This window comes from Balaenoptera acutorostrata, chromosome 16 (assembly GCF_949987535.1).
Source record: "Balaenoptera acutorostrata chromosome 16, mBalAcu1.1, whole genome shotgun sequence".
Classification (NCBI taxonomy): domain Eukaryota; kingdom Metazoa; phylum Chordata; class Mammalia; order Artiodactyla; family Balaenopteridae; genus Balaenoptera; species Balaenoptera acutorostrata.
The window spans coordinates 30,718,433-30,743,996 of record NC_080079.1 but is presented as its reverse complement, the minus strand read 5'-3'; the positions used below and the strand labels follow the sequence as shown (position 1 = coordinate 30,743,996).

General features: G+C 39.8%; 1 protein-coding gene across 2 annotated transcripts in view; it reads left to right on the top strand.

Moving 5' to 3' along the window:
* Positions 1–5,756: 5,756 nt before the first annotated feature.
* The window catches only part of R3HCC1L (R3H domain and coiled-coil containing 1 like), a 96,667-nt gene continuing 76,859 nt past the window's right edge, over positions 5,757–25,564 (top strand). The window contains exon 1 of one of the 2 annotated variants that reach the window (XM_007187394.3): positions 5,757–5,844. In XM_007187394.3, the coding sequence (XP_007187456.2) occupies positions 5,821–5,844 (24 nt within the window). In that variant the 5' untranslated portion in view covers positions 5,757–5,820. Of the gene's footprint in view, positions 5,845–6,146; positions 6,167–25,564 lie in introns of those variants that run through there. The other variant, XM_057531509.1, reaches the window with a different exon arrangement.

Genomic DNA, 25,564 nt, shown 5'->3' with positions numbered 1-25,564 from the left:
AGTCATTGTTGCTCATCAGAGTCCTCTATCATGTTTTCCTCATGAATTAAATGGGAGCTGTCTGGTTGATACTCTGCCCTCCTATTGTCCTAAAAAGTCTTATTTTTCCTCCAGTTGATACCCAACACTGATACAGTTCTAGATAGTAGCACTTACTGATGCTAGTCATGAGGGAAGGAATCAAGTACCCAAAAGCCCAATAAAATTTGGATCCTTCTGCATTTATTGGCTGCAGGTCACTAAAGGAAAGAATTCTCAAGTTAGGAGGGACCAATAGGGCTCACATTTCCAAGGGGCAGGCTCATTTAGTCCCTCTTTCCTAATAACAATTTCTCCTCCACCGTCCATGCCATCTGGGTAATTATGGAATTATATTAGGAGGATATTGAAACTCCAAGGAGACTGTGAAATGTCCCCAGCAGAGTTCTTCTCTCATATATGCCTTGTTCAAATTGTCCATTTTGAAGCTAGGCTGTAGATGACCAAGCCCTAATAATTGAACAGACAGGCAACATGGAATCTCCAAGAGTCCGAGGACCAGATATCCTCTATTAGTTCCTCAAGGACTCCGAAGGGTCACACTACTTAAAGAGGGGATCTGGCATCAGGAGAATATGAATGAGAGGTGATGTAATTTAGTGGTTGAGAGCTCAGACTCTAGAGCCAGATTGTCTTGGTTCAAATCTCAGTTTTGTCAGTTATTAGCTGCACAGTCTTGGCTCTCAGCTGCCTCCACTCTAAAATGATGGTAATAATAGATGCTACCTTGTAGGGTTGTGTGAGGATTGACTCAGATCAGGCATATAAAGGGCTTAGCACAGCTCCTGCACACATTAAGTGTTAAACGCTATTATTTATTAAAGGGAGAATTCTTTTCCTGCTCTAGGGTGTTTCTCTTCCTTATGTCCATAACCCCCCATCCCCCTAGTTTATATTTCTGAAGACAGCTGCTCCAATATCCCCTCCTCTTCTGGTCAGGGATGCAAAGAAAAAACAGCTTGCACGTGGGCATATTTTCTTCTGTATTGCTTACAGCATCACCTTAAACCAATATACCACAGTTCATTTTAATCCAAGAGCTAAGGGCCCTTTAAACCAGCCATTCCTTATTTATTCTGTTAAAAAAAAAATCAAGGTCCTTTTGTTTCACATTCCTTTATTGTATTTTGTAAGGCACCGAGCACATATTGGATGCTATGTAAATGTGAAATACTCTAACAATAGTAACTGAGACAGATGAGAAACTCAAGGAAGCAAAGTTACCATTTTGAGTTTAGCTCTTTATTGATGGGCTGAGTGATTTGGGAGAGACAGAGTGGCTCCAAAGCTAAAGAGCCCACAGGGATTAAGAGGGCAAAGGTTTGAATCTCAGTCACAGCAGCAGCTCTGGTGACCCCAGGCAGGCAGCTTCCTTTCCCTGGACCTCAAATTCTCCCCATGAATACTAGGATTAATTCCACAAAACCATCTCCCAGGGATGTTAAGCCAGGGCTGCCATATGTGGTTTTACAGACTATGCAGTGCACAAGGGTGCCAACTGAGGGGGTAAGTGGGGGCTGAAATGTAGCCCACACTCTGCTCATCAATCTGTGCACCCTGGTGATGGACAGGGTCCACCTGGAGAAAGGGACACTTTTTTCTAATTTGCATAAAGTAGTATATGGGCTTGTAGAGGCCCTGTGTGAAGCAAGGTGATAGTGATAGGGCACAGAGCTCAGCTCATAGAATGGATGCATTTATTCAACACCCAGTTTTTGAACACCTACTATGTGCCAGGCCCTAATCTAGGGGCTGAGGATATGGAGATGAATGTAAACAATTTCTGCCCTTGGGTCCTCTTTCCTTCACTAGACCATCCTCCCCTAACGTTCAATCATCAGCAAGTCTTGTAGACTCAAACTGCAAAATACATGTCAAGTCCACTCACCTTTTTTCTTTTTTTTAAAAGTCTTTTAAAAAACTTTTTTAAACTTAAAAAAAATTTTATTTATTTTTATTTTTTGGCTGCGTTGGGTCTTCGTTGCTGTGCGCAGGCTTTCTCTAGTTGCGGCAAGCGGGGGCTGCTCTTCGTTGTGGTGCGCAGGCTTCTCACTGTGGCGGCTTCTCTTGTTGCGGAGCACAGGCCCTAGAGCGCGCGGGTTTCAGTAGTTGCGGCATGTGGGCTCAGTAGCTGCAGCACGCAGGCCCTAAGGCCCGCGGGCTTCAGTAGTTGTGGCTCTCTGGCTCTAGAGCACAGGCTTGGTAGTTGTGGCACATGGGCTTAGTTGCTCCGCAGCATGTGGGATCTTCCCAGACCATGGATCGAACCCATGTCCCCTGCATTGGCAGGCGGATTCTTAGCCACTGTGCCACCAGGGAAGTCTACCACCCACCTTTTTTCACTGCCAGCACTTCATTCTATAATTTCTTACCTAGACTACTGCAGCAAATGGGCTTCTACTTCTACTCTGGTCCTCTGAACAAAAGCAAGAGTGACTGTATAAAAATGTCAATCAGATAACATTACCCCCTTGTTTAAACTTTTTGTTGGCTATAATTTAGTCCAGGGTCCTCATCATGTCCTCAAGGCTGTGCACATCTGGTCCTAATTACCTTGTCATGTCATCTGGATCACTCAACCCACACTCTTGCCATCTGTATGAGTCAGGGGTTCTTCACAGAAATAGGAACCAATAGGATATATATGTATCTCCTATATATGTGTATATAAATAGGATAAATATATATCTCCTATATAGCTGTATATATGTATGTGTGTGTATATATGCATATATAAAAGGAGATTTATTGTGAGGAATTGGCTCATGTGATCTTATTGAGGCTGAGAAGTCCCATAATTTGCTGTCTGCAAGTTGAAGACCCCGGAAAGCCAGTGGTGTAATTCCAGTCCAAGTCCGAAGGCCTGAGAACCAGGGGAGCCAATGGTGTAAATCCCAGTTTGAGGGCAGAAGAAGACCAACAGACTGATGTCCCAGCTCAAGCAGGCAGGCAAGAAGGGAAGGATTCCTCCCTTTCCCCATTTTTTATTCTATTCACACCCTCAGCAGATTGGGTGATGCCCACCCACATTAGGGAGGGCAAATAAGCTACTTATCTGAGTCCACCCACTCAAATGCTAATCTCATCTGGAAACATCCTCACAGACACACCCAGAAATAATGTTTGATCTGGTCACTCAGTGGCCCAGTCAAGTTGACACATAAAATTACCTTTCATACCATTCCACAAAACTGACCATACTGTCCTTCAAACAGCCTAGCTCATTCTTTGTGTGGTCTCATTCCTTTGGCTGGAACACTGATTCCCTGGTTCTCCCCTTGATCATCTCTTTCTCATCCTTCAGTGCTCACTGGAAATGTCACCTCCTCAGAGAAGCCTTCCTGGACCACCTTGTTAAAGTAGCATAGTATTCTATGTCAACCGCCACTCATTGCCAGTATGTTCTACAACAAAGCAGCCCAGCTCAATTTGTAAGCACACAGTTCTTTGTTTACATTCTGTCATATCTGCTAGATTGTAAGCTCCATAACTGTTTGTTCGTTCTTCGCTGTAAATCCCTTCAGCATTTTGCTAGTCTCAGGTGCACAGTGATAAATATCAATAAATATTTGCTAAATGAAGTCGTTACAAAGAATTTGTCTCTCATATCGGAGTAATCACTACAATACAGTGTAGAGATGCATTTTGAGACACAGGCAGTGATATGCTGGTAAACTGATGCTCAAAAACAAACAAACAAACAAAACCCCCCTGATTTGTCATTTGCTGATTTCCATGGTGGTGTAAATACTCCCATCACAGCTGATTTCAAGTTACCAATGGTTTAAAAACTGACATGTAATATTCCTGAATATTAAACAGTTAGCTTTTCAAAGCTGGAATGAGCTGGCTCTAGCCTATCACTGAAAGAGAGGTCAGCATGGGTGCAATGAGAACCCAGGAAAGAACAATTAGTTCATCCTGGGGGAGCTCAGCAAAGCCTTCCTGGAGGAGGTGACACTTGATTTGTGTTTTGAAGGTTGGGTATGTTGGCCGAGGCCCTTTGCCTCCAAAGCGGCTAACACAGCCCTGCTGCCAGTAGCCCATGTTCAACTGTGCCTGGCTCCTCTACTCAGCTAGCTCATCTCTGCTTGCCTGGGAGTTATCACCTGACGTAGTCCAATCCTCAGAAAATCCTTCCATGTGCCTGGTATTCTACTGGTTTGCTTCGAATGCAGCAGATTAAGACAGAAATTAGTCAAGGGAGAAAGGGAAGGGTTTTCCAAACAGAGGAACAATTTATGCAGTTCAGCATTTTGGTAAATCTAGAAGTATATAGGAGACAGTGGGAGGAGATTAGCTCCTGACAGACTTTGTTTGATAGGCTGAGGAGTGTATGCTGATTCACACCATAGGGTGGGTGGCAGAGGGAAAGGGAAAGGAATTGATTACTTTTCCTGCATAGTAATTCCTGCATAATTCACAGCTGGTAATTGTGGGGTTTTGTTTTTGTTGGTTTCATTTTTTTGGTATGGAATCATTTGATTAATATCTATCTCTTCCAAGAGACCATCAGCTCCACAAGGGCAGGGACTGTCTTGTTCACTATTATTTTCTCAGTACTCAGCACAAAGCCTGGTATATAGCAGTCAACCAAATACATCTTGTTGAATGACTGAATCATCTGGGGAATGTTTAAAACATGCCAATGTCCACCTACCCTGAAATAAGATCTGCTGTAAATCTCTCTTCTCTGAACCTCCGAACCACAACATGTGTAAGGATGGAGAGTAAGTAGTGGGGCTGGTGTCCATATTTTGTTAAAAACCACTTAGGAGATTCACGTCCATTTCTCTTCCCAAAGCCAATCAAGTGGATCCTTTAAATGCTTTAACCAAAAGTGTGATATGATTAAATTTTGCTGGCTGCATAAATAGGCCTGATGGCAGTAGGGAGGACTCAGAGGCGCTGAAGTGCTGGGACCAGTAAGGAAGCCCACGCTGTGATCAGGTAAGAAATGAGGCAGGTCTGATTTAAATCTCTGGCAGTGGTGTGAAGAGGGAGCAGATTCAAGAGATACTCAGGACATAGAATCTACACAATTTGGTGCCCATTTGGACATAAGTGGATGAAGAAGTGAGACAGAGGGAGGAATCTAGGTTGAAGGTTGGAGTGAATATTAGTGAATAGGGAGGAGGGAAGAGTCATTTTGAAATTGCTACATTTGAGATGCCTGTGGGACACGAAGGGACACTTAAATATTAGTGTTCTCCAAGAATTCTGGTGAACACTAATATTTAAGAAGCAGGTTAGAAAAAGAATTGTTGAAGGAGACTGAGAAGAATGACCGGAGAGGAAGAAGGAAAAGCTGAATAGTGTCATAAAATAAGTGATAATGTCCAACAGCGTCAAATGGTGCCTAAAGCTTAAGTTAGATGACATGAGTGATGGCAACAAGACCACTTTTTGTGGGGGCAGAAGCTGCCGGGTAGAGGACGAAGGAAGCGGAGACAGCGAGTTTAGACTAACTTTTTCAAGAAACTTGTCTGTGAAAAGAAGAGGAGGGATGGTATGATTGAGCTGTATGTGAGGAGATTTGAGCCCGTTTACAGCTAAGAGGCAGGAGACGGGTTGAGCAGACAAGAGCGCAAACATCTGCCCTCTCGCGCCATTTTGACTGCCGCCTCCTCCTCCCACGTGACCGGGAGGCGGCCCGCGGAGGCCGGCCTCGCGGAAACTACAGCCCCCAGAAGGCCCCGCGGCGCTGGGGGGGCGGAGCCGAGGCCTGGCGCGCGCCCCGACGGTGCGAGCGGAAGAGCTGGAACTTTGAGGAGGCGGCGGATGTGGAGAGTGACTCTGCCGCCGGTAATGATCCGCTCCGTGTCCTTGTCTATCCCTCTCTCTGCACCCCAGGCTGGGGCTCGTCGCTTCCACTTCTCTCTCCACACTTGGCACAAGCTTTCTTTCCCCTTTGTTTGTTACCGGTGTTTTTCTCACTTGAGGCGTGGGGCCGGCCCCCTCCTGGGGCGGAGGTTACTGGGAAGCTCCCGCCCTTCGACCCCTGCGGGCCCTGGGTTGCTGGTGACCCTCTCAAGGCCCTTTTTCCTTCCCAGGGCTGCGGGCTCGCTAGGGGCCCTCTCCCCAGTTACTGTCTGCGGAGGGGCCGTTCCTTTCCTGGTTTCAACAGGTACTGAGCGGGGACGTGGCGACCCCTTTCTCCCCCCAGGGGTACGGGGCTGTGGACGGCGGGGGCCGCCCGAGACGACCCCGGGGCTGCGGGCGATTTCTCTGGAGCGAGTCTGCCGCGCTGCCAGGGAGCCCCGGGCTGTCGGCTGGGAGTGAGCAGTCTAGTAGAGAGGGTGTACTTCCTGGTTTTCTTGGGCCGCCCTCGGAAAACTCCAGGTCCGATTTTTAAAGTTTTCTTTATCAATAAAGCCTCCTCTCAGGGTTGAGTAGGGAAGAAGCACGGGATTTGGAATCTGATGTCCTGGGAGGAGTTTCGGGTATGCCACTTGCTAGACCTGTGATCCTTTGTAGCACATTTACCGCAGCCTCGTTTTCCCAGTCCGAAAAATGGGGGTAATCGTCTTTGGCCTGCCTGCCTTCCGGTGTTATGGGGTTCAGCAGAAGTGACATGTGGAAGAAAGCACGTTTCAAATACAGCAAGCTCACTATCTTTCTGTCTACACACACTCTCTCTCGCTCCCCTCTTGCTCTGTTATAGCCGTCCTTTCTTCAGTGCTACACGGGTATGAGTATCCCAGAAAGCGCTTAATGTTCCTCACATGTGCTAAGCTGATGCCTGTCTCCAGCTGGTCTGGTGTCTCTTCCCCGTTTTCAGTTACTGCTAGTGCTAAACCTAGCTCTGATTCTAATACGGTACCACTATCCTGTGTATACTAGCTGAAACAAGAAATATTGGAGTTATTTTCACCTACCCTAGGTATATGTGTTAGGAGTCTGTGTTACCTTATAGTTAGAATTCAGAATATAAACAGCCAATATTCCAGTCTAGTTTTTATTCTGGCATTTCAGCTCTGAGACTCCAAACAGGTGGCTTTTTCTGTTATTTTTCCCCTTGTAGAGAGAGAGGATTTTACAGACAACTTTTTGTGGGTTTGGAGGTATAGTAATGAGGTAATCTTGTATTTATTCTGCAGTCATTGGTTGAAGAATACCTGAATGTGGTTCTAAAAACAAAGAGGATGGCAGTACAGTGACTTAGTTGAATGTACAAAGTTGAACAAATTTGAGTTCAAATCCCGGTGCTGTGACTTCTAGTTTATGACTCTTGGCAAATTATTTCTCCTCTCTAAGCCTATCTACTAATTTCTAAAATGGAGATGATAGCATTTACCTCACAAGGTGTCTATAAGGATTAAATGAGATGTGAACATAAAGTAGTGCTGGAGTGAGTACGTGCTCATTATTTTGTTGCTGTTGTAATTGATGACTATGATGATGGTAAAAAATGATGGTGATAATTTTAGGTAAAGTATTTTCTTGAGATTCCAGTTCTTTTTTGTTGTTTGTAAAATGAGGATAGTTATCCTTAACTCATAAACTTAAAAAAAAAAGCTGTAAATAGACGTGCTCAGATTGCAGGGTTTTTTTAAAAATTTTTTTAAGGAATTGCATTTTATCTAAAGATTATATTAGGCTATTTTTTACTTTTAGAGGTTTCCAAAATGCTCTTGTTGTTGGGGTGTGGTGTTGGACTGGTGCTTCGTTTATAACCCATAGTAAGAATGAAGTTTTCTTTCTGCACATTGGAGCTTCTGGCAGAACAATTATCTGTGTTTATGACTTAGATATTGACTATTTACTAGGACAGAGTTTTTTGGGTTATTTGACATGTTTATTGGAGTATAATTGCTTTACAATGTTGTGTTTCTGCTGTACAACAAAGTGAATCAGCTATATGTATACATATATCGCCATATCTCCTCCCTCTTGAGCCTCCCTCCCACCCTCCCTATCCCACCCCTCTAGGTGGTCACAAAGCACCGAGCTGATCTCCCTGTGCTATGCAGCTGCTTCCCACTAGCTATCTATTTTACATTTGGTAGTGTATATATGTCCATGCCACTCTCTCACTTCGTCCTAGCTCCCCCCCCCAACCCCGTCCTCAAGTCTGTTCTCTACATCTGCATCTTTTTTTTTTTTTTTTTAAGGATTTTCTTTTTAATTAATTAATTTATTTATTTTTGTCTGTATTGGGTCTTCGGTTCGTGCGAGGGCTTTCTCCAGTTGCGGCAAGCGGGGGCCACTCTTCATCGCGGTGCGGGGACCGCTCTTCATCGCGGTGCGCGGGCCTTTCTCCATCGCGGCCCCTCCCGTTGCGGGGCACAGGCTCCAGACGCGCAGGCTCAGCAATTGTGGCTCACGGGCCCAGCTGCTCCGCGGCATGTGGGATCTTCCCAGACCAGGGCTCGAACCCGTGTCCCCTGCATTAGCAGGCAGATTCTCAACCACTGCGCCACCAGGGAAGCCCCATCTGCATCTTTATTCCTGCCCTGCCCCTAGGTTCATCAGTACCGTTTTTTTAGATTCCATATATATGCGTTAGCATACGATATTTGTTTTTCTCTTTCTGACTTACTTCACTTTGTATGACAGACTCTAGGTCCATCCACCTCACTACAAATAACTCAGTTTTGTTTCTTTTTATGGCTGATTAATATTTCATTGTATATATGTGCCACACCTTCTTTATCCATTCCTCTGTTGATGGACACTTAAGTTGCTTCCATGCCCTGGCTATTGTAAATAGTGCTGCAATGAACATTGTGGTACATGTCTCTTTTTGAATTATGGTTTTCTCTGGGTATGTGCCCAGTAGTGGGATTGCTGGGTCATATGGTAGTTCTATTTTTAATTGTTTAAGGAACCTCCATACTGTTCTCCATAGTGGCTGTATCAATTTACATTCCCACCAACAGTGCAGGAGAGTTCCCTTTTCTCCACACCCTCTCCAGCATTTATTGTTTGTAGATTTTTTGATGATGGCCATTCTCACTGGTGTGAGGTGATACCTCATTGTAGTTTTGATTTGCATTTATCTAATGATTAGTGACGTTGAGCATCTTTTCATGTGTTTGCTAGCAACCTGTGTGTCTTTGGAGAAATGTCTATTTAGGTCTTCCGCCCATTTTTGGATTGGGTTGTTTGTTTTTTTGATATTGAGCTGCATGAGCTGCTTGTATATTTTGGAGATTAATCCTTTGTCAGTTGCTTCATTTGCAAATATTTTCTCCCATTCTGAGGGTTGTCTTTGTCTTGTTTATGGTTTCCTTTGCTGTGCAAAAGTTTCATTAGATCCCATTTGTTTATTTTTGTTTTTATTTCCATTACTCTAGGAGGTGGATCAAAAAGATCTTGCTGTGATTTATGTAGGACAGAGTTTTATAGAGCATTTTTTGTTGGTTCCGCAGCCTCCCCACCTTTCTTTTTTTTAAAGCCAGAGTATTTGACTGTAAAAGTTCAATCTAGTGGGTAGTGTCCAGAAGATTTGGTGACCCTCATTTTTGAAAGTGGAAACACTTAGTGACAGGTGCTGATGGTGGCACTGGTGTGCGTGTATCTGCAAGGAGTGAGAGTTCAGAGAAACCAAGGAGGAATGCCTAATAGAGAAAACTGATGTGTTGGTCAAAGCAAAGTCTAGAGTTAAGAATTGAAATGTTTACTTTTCATTCCTTCAGATGCTGTGTTGACTACAAGATGTCTGCAGATGCAAATGTTTCCTTTACTTTTTTGATGTGGTTTTCCCTGGCTCCACTTTGCCAGTTTCATCCTGACATATAATTAAGAATCAGCAAGATAACTATTTTGTTTTACTACAGACTTGTGTATAAACTATGACAGTAGAGAGTCATTTCCATTAAAATCTACTTTGTGTGCTATAATGTGTTATTTTTTCCTTTATGTTTCCTAAATGTTTTTTTTTTTTTTTTTAATTTTATAGCTACTTTATTTATTTATTTCTTTATTTTTGGCTGTGTTGGGTCTTCAGTTCGTGCGAGGGCTTTCTCTAGTTACGGCAAGTGGGGGCCACTCTTCATCACGGTGCAGGGACCGCTCTTCATCGCGGTGCGCGGGCCTCTCACTATCGCGGCCCCTCCCGTTGCGGGGCACAGGCTCCAGACGCGCAGGCTCAGTAGTTGTGGCTCACGGGCCCAGCTGCTCCGTGGCATGTGGGATCTTCCCAGACCAGGGCTCGAACCCGTGTCCCCTGCAGTAGCAGGCAGATTCTCAACCACTGCGCCACCAGGGAAGCCCTCCTAAATGTTTTAAACATTTTTGTTCTTGATTGGTTTTTACTTGAGTTTTTGGAAGGTAGACCCATTTTCAGGCTTAGTGAAAGATGGTATTATTATTATTACTATATTTAATTTTATTATTATATTTTTTCTTATAGTCATGAATTTTGGTGATACATATGTATTCATTCCCAAAATGCTTCACATGATCACTGTATTTTTTTGTTAGTCAAGGTTAAGTTTGTTGACTGTGACCATTGAACCCTGAAAAACAACAAAATTAATTGGCTAATATTTTTGAATCTGTGACCCTGTCCTCATTAGCTCCATAAGCTCAGTGTTCACAAAATATCTCACCAGAATGAATGGTAAGACTGGTATATTGTTGATTTGGCGCTTGTGCACTCATTAGACATAATAGAAGTAAATGAACTAGTGCCAGAAGTAAAAGTATAGATTTTTAATTATAAACCTGTAATACAAGACTAGCCCTCACACTGTGTATAAAACTGGTGACCTGTAGGATGATCTTTGACAATCACTAACCTGAACTATAATTTAGACGTTTCTTTTAGTTGTTGAATTGTATTAGTTGCAGGCTTCCCACCCACAGGAGAAGTGAGAAGAAATGGAACTAGGCTGTTCATGTCTTGAAAGAGAACCCTACTTCTACTATTGCCACCCACCAGAAAATGTGCTCTTACCTAGTGGGGAAAAAAAACATTTAGAGTTTTCTGTTAATGAGCCCAGTAGGATGGATGAAGCCCGGGTAACTCCTAAGAGCTTATTGAATTACAGAGAAATTCCAGTTGTCAGAGGTTTAGATAGGAGAGAAGTTATAGGGTATTGCTTTGCAGCGGTAAGCCTGCATTTGAAGAGGATTTTCTCCTCTCAGTAAAACATGGACCAGTTGCTCCCAGTTTGTGGTGTGTATTTTTCACGATCTCATGCTAGCCTTCTGTCTAGTTTTTCATTCTTCATATTTGCTCTTCAGTTTCATTACTATCTGTTGTCCCTCTTGTATTTTTTTTTTTTTTTAATGCCAAACATGGCTGGTTTTGGACTAGGGATAAAAACAGAGAAGCACTGTTGGAAACAGCAGGTTCTGGTGTCTAGTATTCTGAGGTTCCCAAATAACACGGGTTAACCTGTGCATATGATGATAATGGATTTCTGGAATGGGCAAGTGGCTGACAGTTCATGACTGTTAAACCTGGTGCAGAGGCAAAAATATGGGCAAATGGTGTGTGGTGCTCCTTAATATCAGGTTTGCCTCTTAGGAAAAAATATGTGTAGTGTTAATACTGGCTTGCTTCTATGCTGTTTCAAGTTCTTTGCCGTGGAATACCAGAAGAGCATTAAAGAAAGAAGGGAAGCACTTGGATTTAAATCTTCACCTCTCAAATTGATACCAATAATCCTGTTTGTTTTTTCTTATCATCTGTAAAATAGAGTTAATAATACCAAGCCTGCTTATTAGATTAGAGGGAAGAGTTAACAAGAATTTCTTGGAAATGGGGTAACTGTAGGGGAGAGACTTATAGAAAGGCAGTGTCTGAGAGGGGAAAACACACACACTGGGGTGGGTCACTTAGGGAGAGATAGAAAGAGGAATACACACACACCAAAGGCAGAGAGTGAGGGTCAGTCAGAGATAGAGAGGGGACATTGGAAACACTGAGAGGGACAGTCAGACTGAGACATTTAGAGTTAGAAAGAAGGGTAATCAGAGATGTAGAGAGAAGGGCTGACTTAGAAATGACTGGTGGATGCAGGGAGGGAGCTGGAGAAAGAGAGACTGTGAGGGGGAACAACCAGGAGAGCATGACCAAGAGATGGGAGCTTATTGAGTTACTTTTTGTCTGTTATTTGGGGAGATGTTGTAGACATTTGTAATTAGCCAGGAAAGGGAAGAAATGCAGATATTAATAGTAAATCAAGTAACATGTTTATGCAGTTTTTATTACACTAAAATTTTCCCTTAAACACTAACTTTATTTTGCATATTAAACACATAAACACCAAGCCAACTTTTGTTACAGGCTTGTTGACTACTTACTTGACCCCTTCATAGTATAGTTTAAACACATTTTAAAAAATGAAATAAAATGATATTTTCTTTTTCAGAAATATTTTTTCTTAAAAAAATCTAATATATGCTTACTGTAGAAAACTTGGGAGATACAGAAAAATTTAAAGAACAAAACTCATAATCTCGCAATCTAAGCAACACATAATGAGGCCTGCATTTTTCATGTTTTCTTAGTCTTTTTTTTTTAGGTATTTATTAAAGCTCTTCTTCTTTCCTAACAGAACCAAAAAGCTGTTTATAAGTCCAAAATCATTTTTTAAAAATTAATTAATTAATTAATTTTTGGCTTCGTTGGGTCTTCATTGCTGCATGTGGGCTTTCTCTAGTTGTGGCGAGCAGGGGCTACTCTTTGTTGCGGGCTCCTCATTGTGGTGGCTTCTCGTTACAGAGCACGGGCTCTAGGCGCACGGGCTTCAGTAGATGTGGCACACGGGCTCAGTAGTTGTGGCTGGCGGGCTCAGTAGTTGTGGCACACAGGCTTAGTTGCTCCGTGGCATGTGGTATCTTCCCGGACCAGGGCTTGAACCCGTGCTCCCTGCATTGGCAGGTGGATTCTTAACCACTGTGCCACCAGGGAAGTCCCCAAAATCATTTTTAAATTAACTATTTGTGGTGGAGTTAACTTTATATTCCTATTTTGGCACTTAGGTACTTCCATAAACTATAGTATTTGTGTACCTATTTTTATTTCCTACCTCCCTAGGTTAGATTAATAACTAGACTATCTGTTATTCTTATTTGTGTTTTAGACTAACAAAGTGTCTTACATATAGTAAGTACTCAGAATATATTTGAGATGAATTGTTAAGTTCTCTAATTAGAAACTTTCTTATTTAAATAGTCTGTCCAATTTCTCATCGGCAGACTGGTCTTCCTTAATGTTGAGAAAAGCTTGATTTTAGGCTGTGTGTGTGTGTGTGTGTGTGTGTGTTTAATATGAAGTTACTGAACTAGGAAAGGGGTGCTTTTTCTGGCTAGCTTTTGTCATGCAGCAAGCCACTCTGAAACTTAGTGAATGTATCAATAAAACAGCATTTTATTACACTATGGATTCTGCCAGAATTCAGACAGAGCAGTGTGGAGATGGCTTGAACCTTAGCTAGAAAGGCTTGAAAGCTGGTGGTAATTTTGTGGCTGGAAACTAGAATCTGGAGGCTTCTCCACTCATGTGCCTCATGACTGAAGTTGACTGTCCCCTGGAACACCTACATATGGTTTCTCCACATAGACTAATCGGGCTTCTTCACAGCATGGTGGTGGCTGTTTTCTAAGAGTAAGCATCCCAAGAGAACCAAGTGGAAGCTGTGTTGCCTTTTGTTACCTGGACTTGGAAGTCATGTAGTGACACAAGCTTGCCATATTCAAGGAGGCAGCAGTGGTTACACTGAACCCACTTCTCACAGGAGGAGTGTCAGAGTCAACCTTGTAAGAAAAACATTGGAGGTAATGGAAGTGGGGGATAGGTGCCAACTTTGGGAAAGACGGTTGGTCACAAGCAGTTACTGGACTGGGAAATAGTAAGTTAAAAAATGAGTTAATAAAACATCACTTTCTGAATGTTAGTGAGTAAGTATCCTGCTGCATATTAGTAATGTTAATTGTGTTTAGTTTAAAAACTTACACTAAACTTTTAAAGGCTTTTAAACTCAAAGCTATTTCAAGTTACTTCCTTGACTTTTAGACTCTGAACAAAATCTTCTTTCTTTCTTTAACCCAGCTTGCAAGTTGGTGAGTTTCTATACTTTGTTCTATCCCCTTTTAAAATGCAATGGAGTCTTATTTTGTAAATAATCAGTTACATGTAAATAATATGATACTGTAGAAAATTTGGAAAATCAGGAAAGAAACAAACTTATAATCTCACCTTTCAGATGTAATCAATTAGAAGTACATAATTTCTTATCCATGGTTCCTAAATTCAAACTGTTGTGAAGATGGAAAGTTTTTAAGGAGTTTGTAGCAACCTCAGTTGGCAGCAAAAGCCAGTCTGCACTGATATAAGGCTATTTGTAGTCTTTATTTATCATATGTAGTATAGTGATTTACACATTTTTCCACAAAAATTTCAACTTGTTTAATTACAGAGTGTTGCCCCAGACGCTGGTTAGAATATTTTGTAACACATAGAATATGTACCATGTTAACCTTTCTAAAAACCTGAAAAATTTTTCTGAATTCTGAAGCCTGTCTGACCCCCAGGAGTTTTGGATAGGGGATTTTTGGACTGGAATTAAAAACCTAGTGCTAGGAAAAGATAAATTTATTAACCTCCTTTAGTGGTTCTAAACTTTTTTATCATATGAATCTTCTCAGAACTTTTCTGCTTTCATTTCACATTTTTATTTTAGGAGAAGACCCAGAAGAAAAAGAAATAGTCTTGATTTGTTTATATGATCGGTAGTTCTCTGCATCCATCCCAGATAACTGTTTCAAACTCAGTGTGACCATCTTTCAATACATTCAGAATTTCCAGGCCTCTTGACTCTTCTGGTGTAAGAGCCAGTGATGTAGTAAATACTGGAGTTTGACGAGCCCAGGGAGCCATGTAGGTCTTGGTTTTTGCCACCAATGTTGTTAATGTGACATTGCTATTCTTTCCTTTTTTGCCATAGTGTTTTGTTTTGTTTTTTGTACTGTGCTTCTTGTTTGTTTCCTTGAGTAGTCTGAAACTTTTCTTTGCCTCTGACACTTGAGTTCAAGGTTGAGGAATTTATCTTTAACTCCATAATGTCAGATAGTTTTAATTTTTAAAGTATTTTCTTACTACTATTATCACAAGTTCAGTATGTGCTCATTATCAAGGATTTGGAAAATATAGCCATATTTTCACCACTTGGAAGTAACTGTTAACATTGAGGTTTATTTCCTTCCACTCTATTTTCTGTGTATGTATATTAATGTAACACACACACAGACATATTGGAATCTCTTGCTATTGTACATAAATTTTGTATTCTGCTTTTCAGAAAACATAACATGTTTATTAATAGTGTCTAGGTCTGTTTCTGGAGTGAGCATGAATTATATTACTGGACAGTGACCTTTAAATTTGTATTCATTTTGTGCAGGAACCTAGGCGACAGGTTCAAATTCTGGCATTGCCACTGCCACACTGAAAACTGGGGCAGGTTATAGGATATCTCTGGGCTTCCATTGTGTCAGCTGTCAAATGAACTTTTCAAGGTATTTGATGCAACAATCTGATGAAAGTTAACCCACTCCTTGGAAAATCACTCATACAGAAGAAGTCTTTGGTCAAATTTTTTTTAATTGCAGTATAATTGACTAACAATATTATGTTAGTTTCAGGTGTACAACATAGTGACTTGACAGTTTTATACATTACAAAATGATCATGATAATAAGTCTAGCTACAATCTGTTCATACAAAGTTATTACAGTATTATTGACTGTATGCCCTATGCTGTATATTACATCCATGTGACATTTATTTTATAATTAGAATTTTGTATCTTAATCCCCTTCACCTATTTGACCCGTCACTCCCCACCACTCTCCCTTTTGGCAACCACCATTTTGTTCTCTATATTTTTGAGCCTGTTTCTATTTTGTTATGTTTGTTCATTTGTTTTGTTTGTTCATTTGTTTTGTTTTTTAGATTCCACATATAAGTGAAATCATACAGTATTTGTCTTTCTCAGTCTGACTTATTTTACTTAGCATAATACTCTTTATGTCCATCCATGTTGTCACAAATGGCAAGATTTCATTCTTTTTTTAATGGCTGAATAATATTTAATTGTAAAAATGCCACAAGTTCTTTATCCATTCATCTATTGATGGACATTTAGGTTGTTTCCATGTCTTGGCTATTGTAAATAAGGTTGCAGTGAACATTGTAGTACATATACCTTTTTGAATTAGTATTTTTGTTTTCCTTGGATAAATACCCAGAAGTGGAATTACTGTATCATATGGTAGTTCTATTTTTAATTTTTTGTGGAACCTCCATAGTGGTTGTACCAATTTACATTCCCACCAACAGTGCACGAGGTTTCCCTTTTCTCCACATCCTCGCAACACTTGTTATTTCTTGTCTTTTTGATTATGGCTATTCTGACAGGTGTGAGGTAGTATCTCATTGTGGTTTTGATTTGCATTTCCCTGATGGTTAGTGGTGTTGAACATCTTTTCATGTGCCTGTTGGCCAACTGTATGTCTTTGGAAGAATGTCAGTTTAGGTCCTCTGCCCATTTTTAAATTTTTGACATTGAGTTGTATGTACGAGTTCTTCATATATTTTAGATATTAACTCCTTATCGAACATATCATTTGCAAATATCTTCTCCCATTCAATAGGTTGCCTTTTCATTTTGCTGATGCTTTGCAAAAGCTTTGCAAAAGCTTTTGAGTTTGATGTAGTCCCATTTGTTTATTTTTGGTTTTGTTGCCCTTGCCCAAGGAAACAGATCCAAAAAAATATTGCTAAGACTGATGTCAGAGAGCATGCTGCCTGTGTTTTCTTCTAGCAGTTTTATGGTTTCACGTCTTACATTTAAGACTTTAATCCATTTTGAGTTTATTTTTGTATTTGGTGTAAGAAAGAGGTCAGGTTATATTCTTTTGCATGTGGGTGTCCAGTTTTCCCAACATCGTTTATTGAAGAGACTATATTTTCCCCATTGTGTATTCTTGCCTCCGGTGTCATAGACTAATTGACCATATAAGTGTGGGTTTATTTCTGGGCTCTCTATTTTGTTACATAGTCCGGTCAATCTTTGCAATTCTTCCCATTCTACTAGATGAACTATATGTTGAGGAATGCAAAATATAGCAGTATCTATTTGAGGTTATCAGGGCTTCATGGAAGAGGAGGATCTTGAAGGAAGTGATAGAATGACAAATTGACTTTAGAGGGATAGAATGACAAATTGACTTGAGAGGACAGAAGAAAATTCCACATAGGGTGATGAGACGTTAGAAGCAAAAAGGTACAATATATGTGAACTGAATGAGACAAAAAGGGTATTTTAACAATATTGCACAAATGGAAGGTTTGATTTTACTGATGATGGTGAGTAGTAAAGAGATGTGATTTGTTAGGTTTACATGTCTATGGGGATAATGAAGAATTAATGGAAAGCTTTGAAGGCTAGGCTGAAAAACTTAGATTTGATCCTATAGATGATGGTATTTTTGTTGAAAGTCATATGATGAAAACAGTATTTGAGAAAGGTTGTCCTGGTAGCTTTGTGGGATAACCTCAAGTAGGGAGTGGCTCTAGGGTATCTCAATAGGACAATCATGGAATAATATGGAAATAGAAAACATGATAGCTCTTGTGGAGGAAGAGCAATAAGAACGGGGTTAGAAAAGCTGAAAGAGTCGGAATACCTCAAAGTTTTGAGCCTGACAAATCAAGTGTATTGTGGTGTCTTTTTTTTTTTAAGATTTTTTTGATGTGGACCATTTTTAAAGTCTTTATTGAATTCGTTACAGTATTGCTTCTGTTTTTTATTTTATTTTATTTATTTATTTATTTATTTATTTATTTATGGCTGTGTTGGGTCTCTGTTTCTGTGCGAGGGCTTTCTCTAGTTGCAGCAAGTGGGGGCCACTCTTCATCGCAGTGCGTGGGCCTCTCACTATCGCGGCCTCTCTTGTTGCGGAGCACAGGCTCCAGACGCGCAGGCTCAGTAACTGTGGCTCACGGGCCTAGTTGCTCCGCGGCATGTGGGATCTTCCCAGACCAGGTCTCGAACCCATGTCCCCTGCATTGGCAGGCAGATTCTCAACCACTGCGCCACCAGGGAAGCCCCGCTTCTGTTTTTTAATGTTTGGTTTTTTGGCCTCGAGGCATGCGGGATCCTAGCTCCCCAACCAGGGATTGAACATGCACCCCCTGCATTGGAAGGCGAAGTCCCAACCACTGGACCACCAGGGAAGTCCCTATTGTGGGGTCTTGATAATGACATTATCTGAGAAAGGATCTCAGACAGGTCTAGGGAGAAAGATAATGAGTTCAACTTCTAATACAAGTTTTAGGTATTAGATAATTTGAGTGGTAGTTGAAAAAATCTGGTGCTTTAAAAATAAAGAACTTAATAATATAAATGAATGCTGTCCCTTTGAAAGTAATCCATTTTTAAGACCATGCATTTATTCTAGCAAATAAATATTCTTTGGAATTTGTCTTTTGGAACTGCTTTCAGAACCAATAGAACCATATAAGAAAACTAGTCTCATTACTTTATGGTCATATCTTTTGTGCCCAAGAGTATTATCTTGCTTGATCACTCATCTTATTTACCATTTTTATTTCTAAGTGATATTTGACAGTTCCTAAAAGTTAATCTGCAGAGACATGAAATTTATTACCATGGTAGATATTTAAATAACTATCATCGTTGCTGAGGACAACCTTAAAAAGCTGTGATAGCATCCTTAGAAAAGGTGCTAGTGCACGCTGGTTAAGAGGGTGGGTTCTGGAAGCCTAGATTTGAATGATCTCTTTAGTACATTAGTCTTGTGTATTGAGTAAGTTACTTAACTTGTCTGGGTCTCAGTTTCCTCATTTTTAAAATGAGGATGGTGATAATATGCCCTACTTCATAGGATTATTGTGAGGGTTAGCTCTTAGAACAATGCCTGGCAAATATTAAAAGCTCAGTAAATATTAGCTGTTTATTACCATCACAACAACTACCACTACTGCTACCACCACCACTTTGGCTATTTATCTTTTTTGTTTTAAAAATCACTTGTGTTCCTGTTTAATTATGTCTTGTACAAATGGAATGATAGACAGCTGGAGATAAAAGTAGAGCTCAAGATAAATGATCAGACATATAATGATGAGGTTTTTTAGAATGTTTGATCTAGAACTTAGTGGGAGAAGAGCAGAAAAGACCAAGGATGGAATATTGGGGAATATTCATAGTAAGGGAGTGGGAGGCAGAAAACGAGCCAGCAGAAGGGCAGTGGAAGATTGTTTAGAGAACGAAAGAAAACAAGGAGTGTACATTAGTATAGAGGTTATATTAATTAGGATTAGATTTGGTTGCAACCAAATAACAGAGACTTAAGCATGATAGATTTCATTTCTCTCGATGTCACAAATTCCAGAAGTAGTCTAGGACTGTTGTGGTTTATCATGGTGTCATGTTGTTGCTCCGCTGTGCATGGATTCACTTGATGGTCTAAGATGGCTATTGGAGTTACAGCCTTTTCATTCACGTTCGAACCAGCAGAAAGGAGGAAGAGAAGAACATATCTCCCTCCCTTTAAGGATACTTCCTGAAAGTTATATGTACCACTTTTGCTCATATTCCATTGGTCACATAGCCACATCTTCCTGCAGGAGAGGTTGGGAAATGTAAGCTATTTTGAATGGTCAGTGCCTGGGAAGAAAAAACAGGAACAATAAGGATAATCCAAGGGTAGCTAGATGAGGATTATCGGGTAGATAACAGAGTTAATTGTCTTTAGGATAGTTTAATTCAATATTGGTAATCCTTGAAAAGAGTTACAGTACTTGGCAAAACTATGAGTATGAAACTACTCTTATCAAATTGCATCAACAGTACTTTGTTTTTAGGGTGTACTCCCTTCATGAATCCCTGCTTAATTAGGATTATCAGTCTCTTATAACGAAAAAGATTATGGGTATGTATATATATGTATGCACATGTGACATATACATATATATTATACGTATAATATAATATCTTCTCACTTAACATTAGTGTTTGCCAGAATTTCTTCATATGGCAACAGCATGCAGTAAAATTGATGATAATTAAGCCTCTGATATCTTTCTTTAGTTGTTTTAAGCTTCTAATTTTACCTAGCCTTCTCTCCACTCTCCAATTTGGTTGTTTTGGGCCACTGTTTTTAATCTGTCTCTGTCCTTTTGTATTACCACTCTCTCTCACTGCTGTTAATACTTCCCAAAATAGATAAATGAGCATATTTAATTAAATGTGTTATTTGCACTCTCCTGATCATTAATGAATTTGTAAGTAAGGTCAGACCTACAGTCTTCCTAGTATTACCATGACTGAATTCTCTCTATCCACTAAATTGGTAATTATTTGCTTTAGAGTTTTTTTTTTAGTTTTAAAGCTTCCATATTTTGTATGTTTATGTTCTTTTAGTGTTGGAAATATGAAGGTCTTCTAACAAAAAGGGGGATATGTTTTCCGTAGGATTTTTGTCCCTTTCAATTGAAAATGTTTTATTTATATATTTTTGAATGATGAACAATATATTTAAGATGAGAAGTTCATATGTTGCTATTTATATTTTGTCAACAGACATATAGTTTAAAATAGATGTAGTTTAAAAAGGGTTTATAACAAAATATAGTGAATAGTTACTGTGTCATTCCTGCCCACTCTCTCTAGTCCTCTCCCTAAAGGTAACCACTTTCAATTCCTTAAGCTGTTCCTTCTTGCATTTACATATCTCCATATTTTAAAATAATATGTGTGTAATGCTGTCTTTTGATTCACCAATTTATTCATTATATGTTATGTTTCTATTATGATAGAGAAAGTTTTATTGTTCTTATAAATTTATTTATTTATTTATTTATGGCTGCATTGGGTCTTTGTTGCTGCGTGCGGGCTTTCTTTAGTTGGAGCGAGCGGGGGTTACTCTTCGTTGCGGTGCGGTGACTTCTCTTGTTGCGGAGCATGGGCTCTAGGCGCGTGGGCTTCAGTAGTTGTGGCATGCAGGCTCAGTAGTTGTGGCTCACGGGCTCTAGAGCGCAGATAAAGGAGTTGTGACGCATGGGCTTAGTTCCTCTGTGACAGGTTGGGTTCTTCCCAGACCAGGGCTTGAGCCCGTGTCCCCTGCCTTGGCAGGCAGATTCTTAATCACTGTGCCACCAGGGAAGCCCAGTTTTATTGTTCTTAAACCACAATCACCACTGCTACTCCTCCCCTGGCCTCCCAGTTTCTGTTACAATATTTGGTTAAATCAAATAGTTAATGTTGTGTTTACATTATTATGTCTGTGCAAATTTTATTTGCTTATAGTGTCTTAAATAGTGGCCTCTAAGTGCAGTTTTCCACAAGGTCAGTGACAGTAATCTGTCATTTCAAATTTTCTTTCTTTTTTAAAAAAATTCTTGGAAATTTCTCTTCTGGAGACTTTCTTTGTCCTCCTGTCTGAGTCTACTATTTGGGCCTGCTGCACAGCTCTTTTCCTGGGATGATTTTCCTTTGTTGTCGTCCTTAGACTTTTCTCTGTTTTGGGTATGATTCCCAATATTGTTGGAACTCTTGTATCTTTTTCATTTACCCTCTTGCTTGAGTGGAGCACATCCTCTAGTAGTTGTGTTGTATTAAAAATATGGTATTATGTCAGAGAGCCTGGGGATGACTGCCTTCAACATGCCTGTCTCTGTCACAGAGCTTTCATCTGAAATGGTTGCGTTCTACTTCTAGCTCACAGTTAGCATCCTGGAATTCCCATTCACCAGTATTCCTTCACTTCTCTCTTGTGTTGGATATCCTGTTTTCCATATCCCGTGTCTTCTTTGTTTTGATTTATGTACTTGATTTATGTGCCAGGTACTGTGCTAACATCTTTTTTCTGTTTAATTTATGTTGACATTATTTCACACTACAGAAAATTACAAGAATGTACAAAAAATGTACCCAGATACCCCAAATGTTGACACTTGACTGTATTTCCTTTCTCCCTCTCTTTCCCCCAACCTGCAATATTTGTTTCTTGAACTGTTTGAGAGTAAGGTACAGACCTATTCCCCGGTATACTTAAATACTTCAGAGTGCATTTTCTAAAAACAAGGACATTCTTGTATGAATGCACAGTGCAGTTGTCAAAATCAGGAAATTAACATTGATTTAATATTATTATGTAGTCCACAGACTTTTTCACATTTCACTCATTGTCCCAATAATGTACTGTTTTATAGCAGAAGAAAATTCTGGCTCATGAAGTGTATTCAGTTGTCATGTCTCTTTAGTTTCCTTTAATCTGGAGCATTTCCTCGGTCTTTGTTTTTGCATGAGATTGACATTTTTGAAGAGTACAGGCCAGTTATTTTGTAAAATGCTTGTAATTTGGGTATATCTGCTGTTTTCTCATGACTGGATTCAGGTTATCCGTTTCTGGCAGGAGTACCACAGAAGTAATGTTATGCTTCTCAGGGCATCATGTCAGGAGGCACAGGATGTTGAAATATTAGTAATGTGATCTTGGATCACTTCATTAAGGTAGTACCTGCCAGGTTTTCCACTATTTTTCCTTTTATAATTTTTCTTGGTGGTAAAATATACATAACATAAAATTTTATCACTTTAACCATTTTTAAGTGTACAGTTCAGTGGGATTAAGTGCATTGACATTTTGTTTGTAATTTTGAGGCATCTTTGCAAAAATACTTCAAGATTTTATAAATATCCTGTTACTCCTTGAACTTTTGCTCACTAACTTTAGTATCCGGTGGTGATTTCTGCCTGAATCATTTTCATGATGGTTCCTAAATGGTGATTTTCTAATTCCATCATGTCTTCTACACTTATTTATAATACTTTATTTCATTATTTATTTTGACGCTGATTTGGTCAGTGGGAGCCCCATTCAAGCTGATTCCTGTCTCCTTTTGCCTTCCCCTTGTCATTCTTGGAGCACTTCCTCACTTTTTACCACAAGATGTTCTAGGCTTATCTTGCACTCTCCCAGCCTGAGTCCTATAATAAGTTATTTCCTCAAAGAGCTCTGGTTTGTTTTAGTAGAGAATGGCTCTATAAGCCAGGATCTGGACTCTAGATGTCCATTGGCAGTGCTGCTGGGTGTCAGTATCATTGCTTTTAGGCCCTTTCAGTAGGCATCTAGGAAATAGAAATATGTGATATGTGTGTGTGTCCACACACGCTCATATACATCTTTATCTGTCTCCTGAAAGCAATGAGTGTATATTGATACCTCTGATTCCAGTCCAACACTACAGGGTTTATTCATTCTGTATTTATAACTCCCTCTTCCAAAAGTGAGAAACCTGCCCCCATTATTCATGTTTTTACTTATTGGCCTAATCCTGGAATACTAGAAAATAGTTTAAGAATTGCTAACTCATACCACTACTTAAAAGACACCTAGTAAGTAGAGTTCAATATTTGTTCATAGTTTTTTCCTGTAGCCTATGGGCATATAGTCTAAATCTCCACTGGCCAATAAAGTAGCCACTAACCACATGAATTGAGATGTGTTGTGAGTGTGAACTGTACACAGTTTGTAAACTTAGTATGAAATAAGAAATGTGAAATACCTCATTAATATTTAAATAATATGGTTGTTATATGTTGAAATATTTTAGATAGGTAAAATAAATTAATAAAATTAATTTTACCTATTTTTATTTTAATGTGGCTACTAGAAAATATTAAATTTCATATGTGGCATCCATTGTCTTTCTATTGGACATCACTGAGCAAGAAACCATGTTCAGGGCTTTCCTGGTGGTGCAGTGGTTGAGCATCTGCCTGCCAATGCAGGGGACACGGGTTGGAGCCCTGGTCTGGGAAGATCTCACATGCCGCGGAGCGACTAGGCCCGTGAGCCACAGTTGCTGAGCCTGCGCGTCTGGAGCCTGTGCTCCGCAACAAGAGAGGCCGCGATGGTGAGAGGCCCGCGCACCGCGATGAAGAGTGGCCCCCGCTTGCGGCAACTGGAGAAAGCCCTCGCACAGAAACGAAGACCCAACACAGGCAGGCAGGCAGGCAGGCAGGCATGCATGCATGCAGGCAGGCATGCATAAATAAATAAATAAATAAATAAATAAATAAATAAATAAATCCATCCATCCATCCATCCATCCATCCATCCATCCCAGCTCCACAAAAAAAAAAAAAAAAGAAACCATGTTCAAAAGTTGCTTGGATTAGTTTTCTCTCCCCAACATTCTTCCTATAACGTGGTTATGTAGTTATTTGAAATACAGTTCATTTCTATTGTATTCTAAGTTTTTCTCCCTATCCTAAATGATCTTATTTATTTTTGAGCATGTGAAACATTAATATGGTTCCAAAAGTCAGAATTGTATTAAAAAAGTATATATATACTCAAAGCATTGTCACCCATTTCTTCTTCCTTTTCACCCTGTTTCCACCCACCCTCTATAGGTAACCAATCTTATCATTCTCTGAATTATCCTTCTTGTGTGTTTTTCCCCCAGGAATGAGGAGATACACGTTTATTTTCTTATTTCTTAACTTTTTACACAAAATTTAGCATACTATAGATAGTCTTTTGTACTTTGCTTTTTTAATTTAACATTTCACTTAAATATATTTTGGTATCCATTCCATATCAATTTGTAGAAAAATTTGTAGAGCTCGCCCTCCCTCCCTCCCTCCCTCCCTCCCTTTGTCTTTTCCTCCCTCCTGCGGTTGCATAGTACTCTATTGTGAGGATGTTAACCATTCTCTTATGGCCGTTTCCAGTATTTTGAATTTATAAACATTGCTGCAGTACTAACCTTGTTTATATATATTTTTGTACGTTGGAAATATATGTTTGGGTAAATCCCTAAAATAGGAGAGTTGGGTCAAAAGTTTAAAAGCAAATATAGTTTTCTTAAGTATTGCTAAATCCCTTTCTGTGGGGGTTGTACGAATTTGAATTCCCACCAGCAATGCATGAGTTTTCCCACAACCTCATCAGAGGTCAGAGTATGTTGGTATGCTTTTAAATTTTTGCTAACCTATTTATAGTTAGATAGTATCTCGATATAGTTTTAATATTCACTTAGTAGTAGTTAATGATCTTTTCATAGAATATATAAAGGCCATTTTAATATCTTTTTGTGTGAATTGTCTTGTATTTTTAAATTCATTTTTCTATCAGGTTTTTGATTTTTCTCCCTCAATTTTTAAGGGTCTTTTAAAAATATATATATAAATATATATATATATATATATATATATATTAGGTATATTAGCTGTTTATAGTGATATACGTTACACATATTTTCTCCCAGTTTGTCAGTTATCTTTTACTGTGTGTGTGTGTCTGTGTGTCTGTGTGTCTGTGCGTGTGTGCATGTGTTTGAGCTTTTATGTGGTCCAATTTTTCAGTCTTTTGTTGCATCTGAATTTTGGGTTATAATTAGAAAACCTTTCCCTTTACCCAGGGTAAAGAGGAATTCACACACGTTTTCTTATAGTACTTGTATGGTTTTAGTTGTTACATTTGGATCCCTGATTCATTTGGAATTACTTTAATGCATAATGTATGAGTT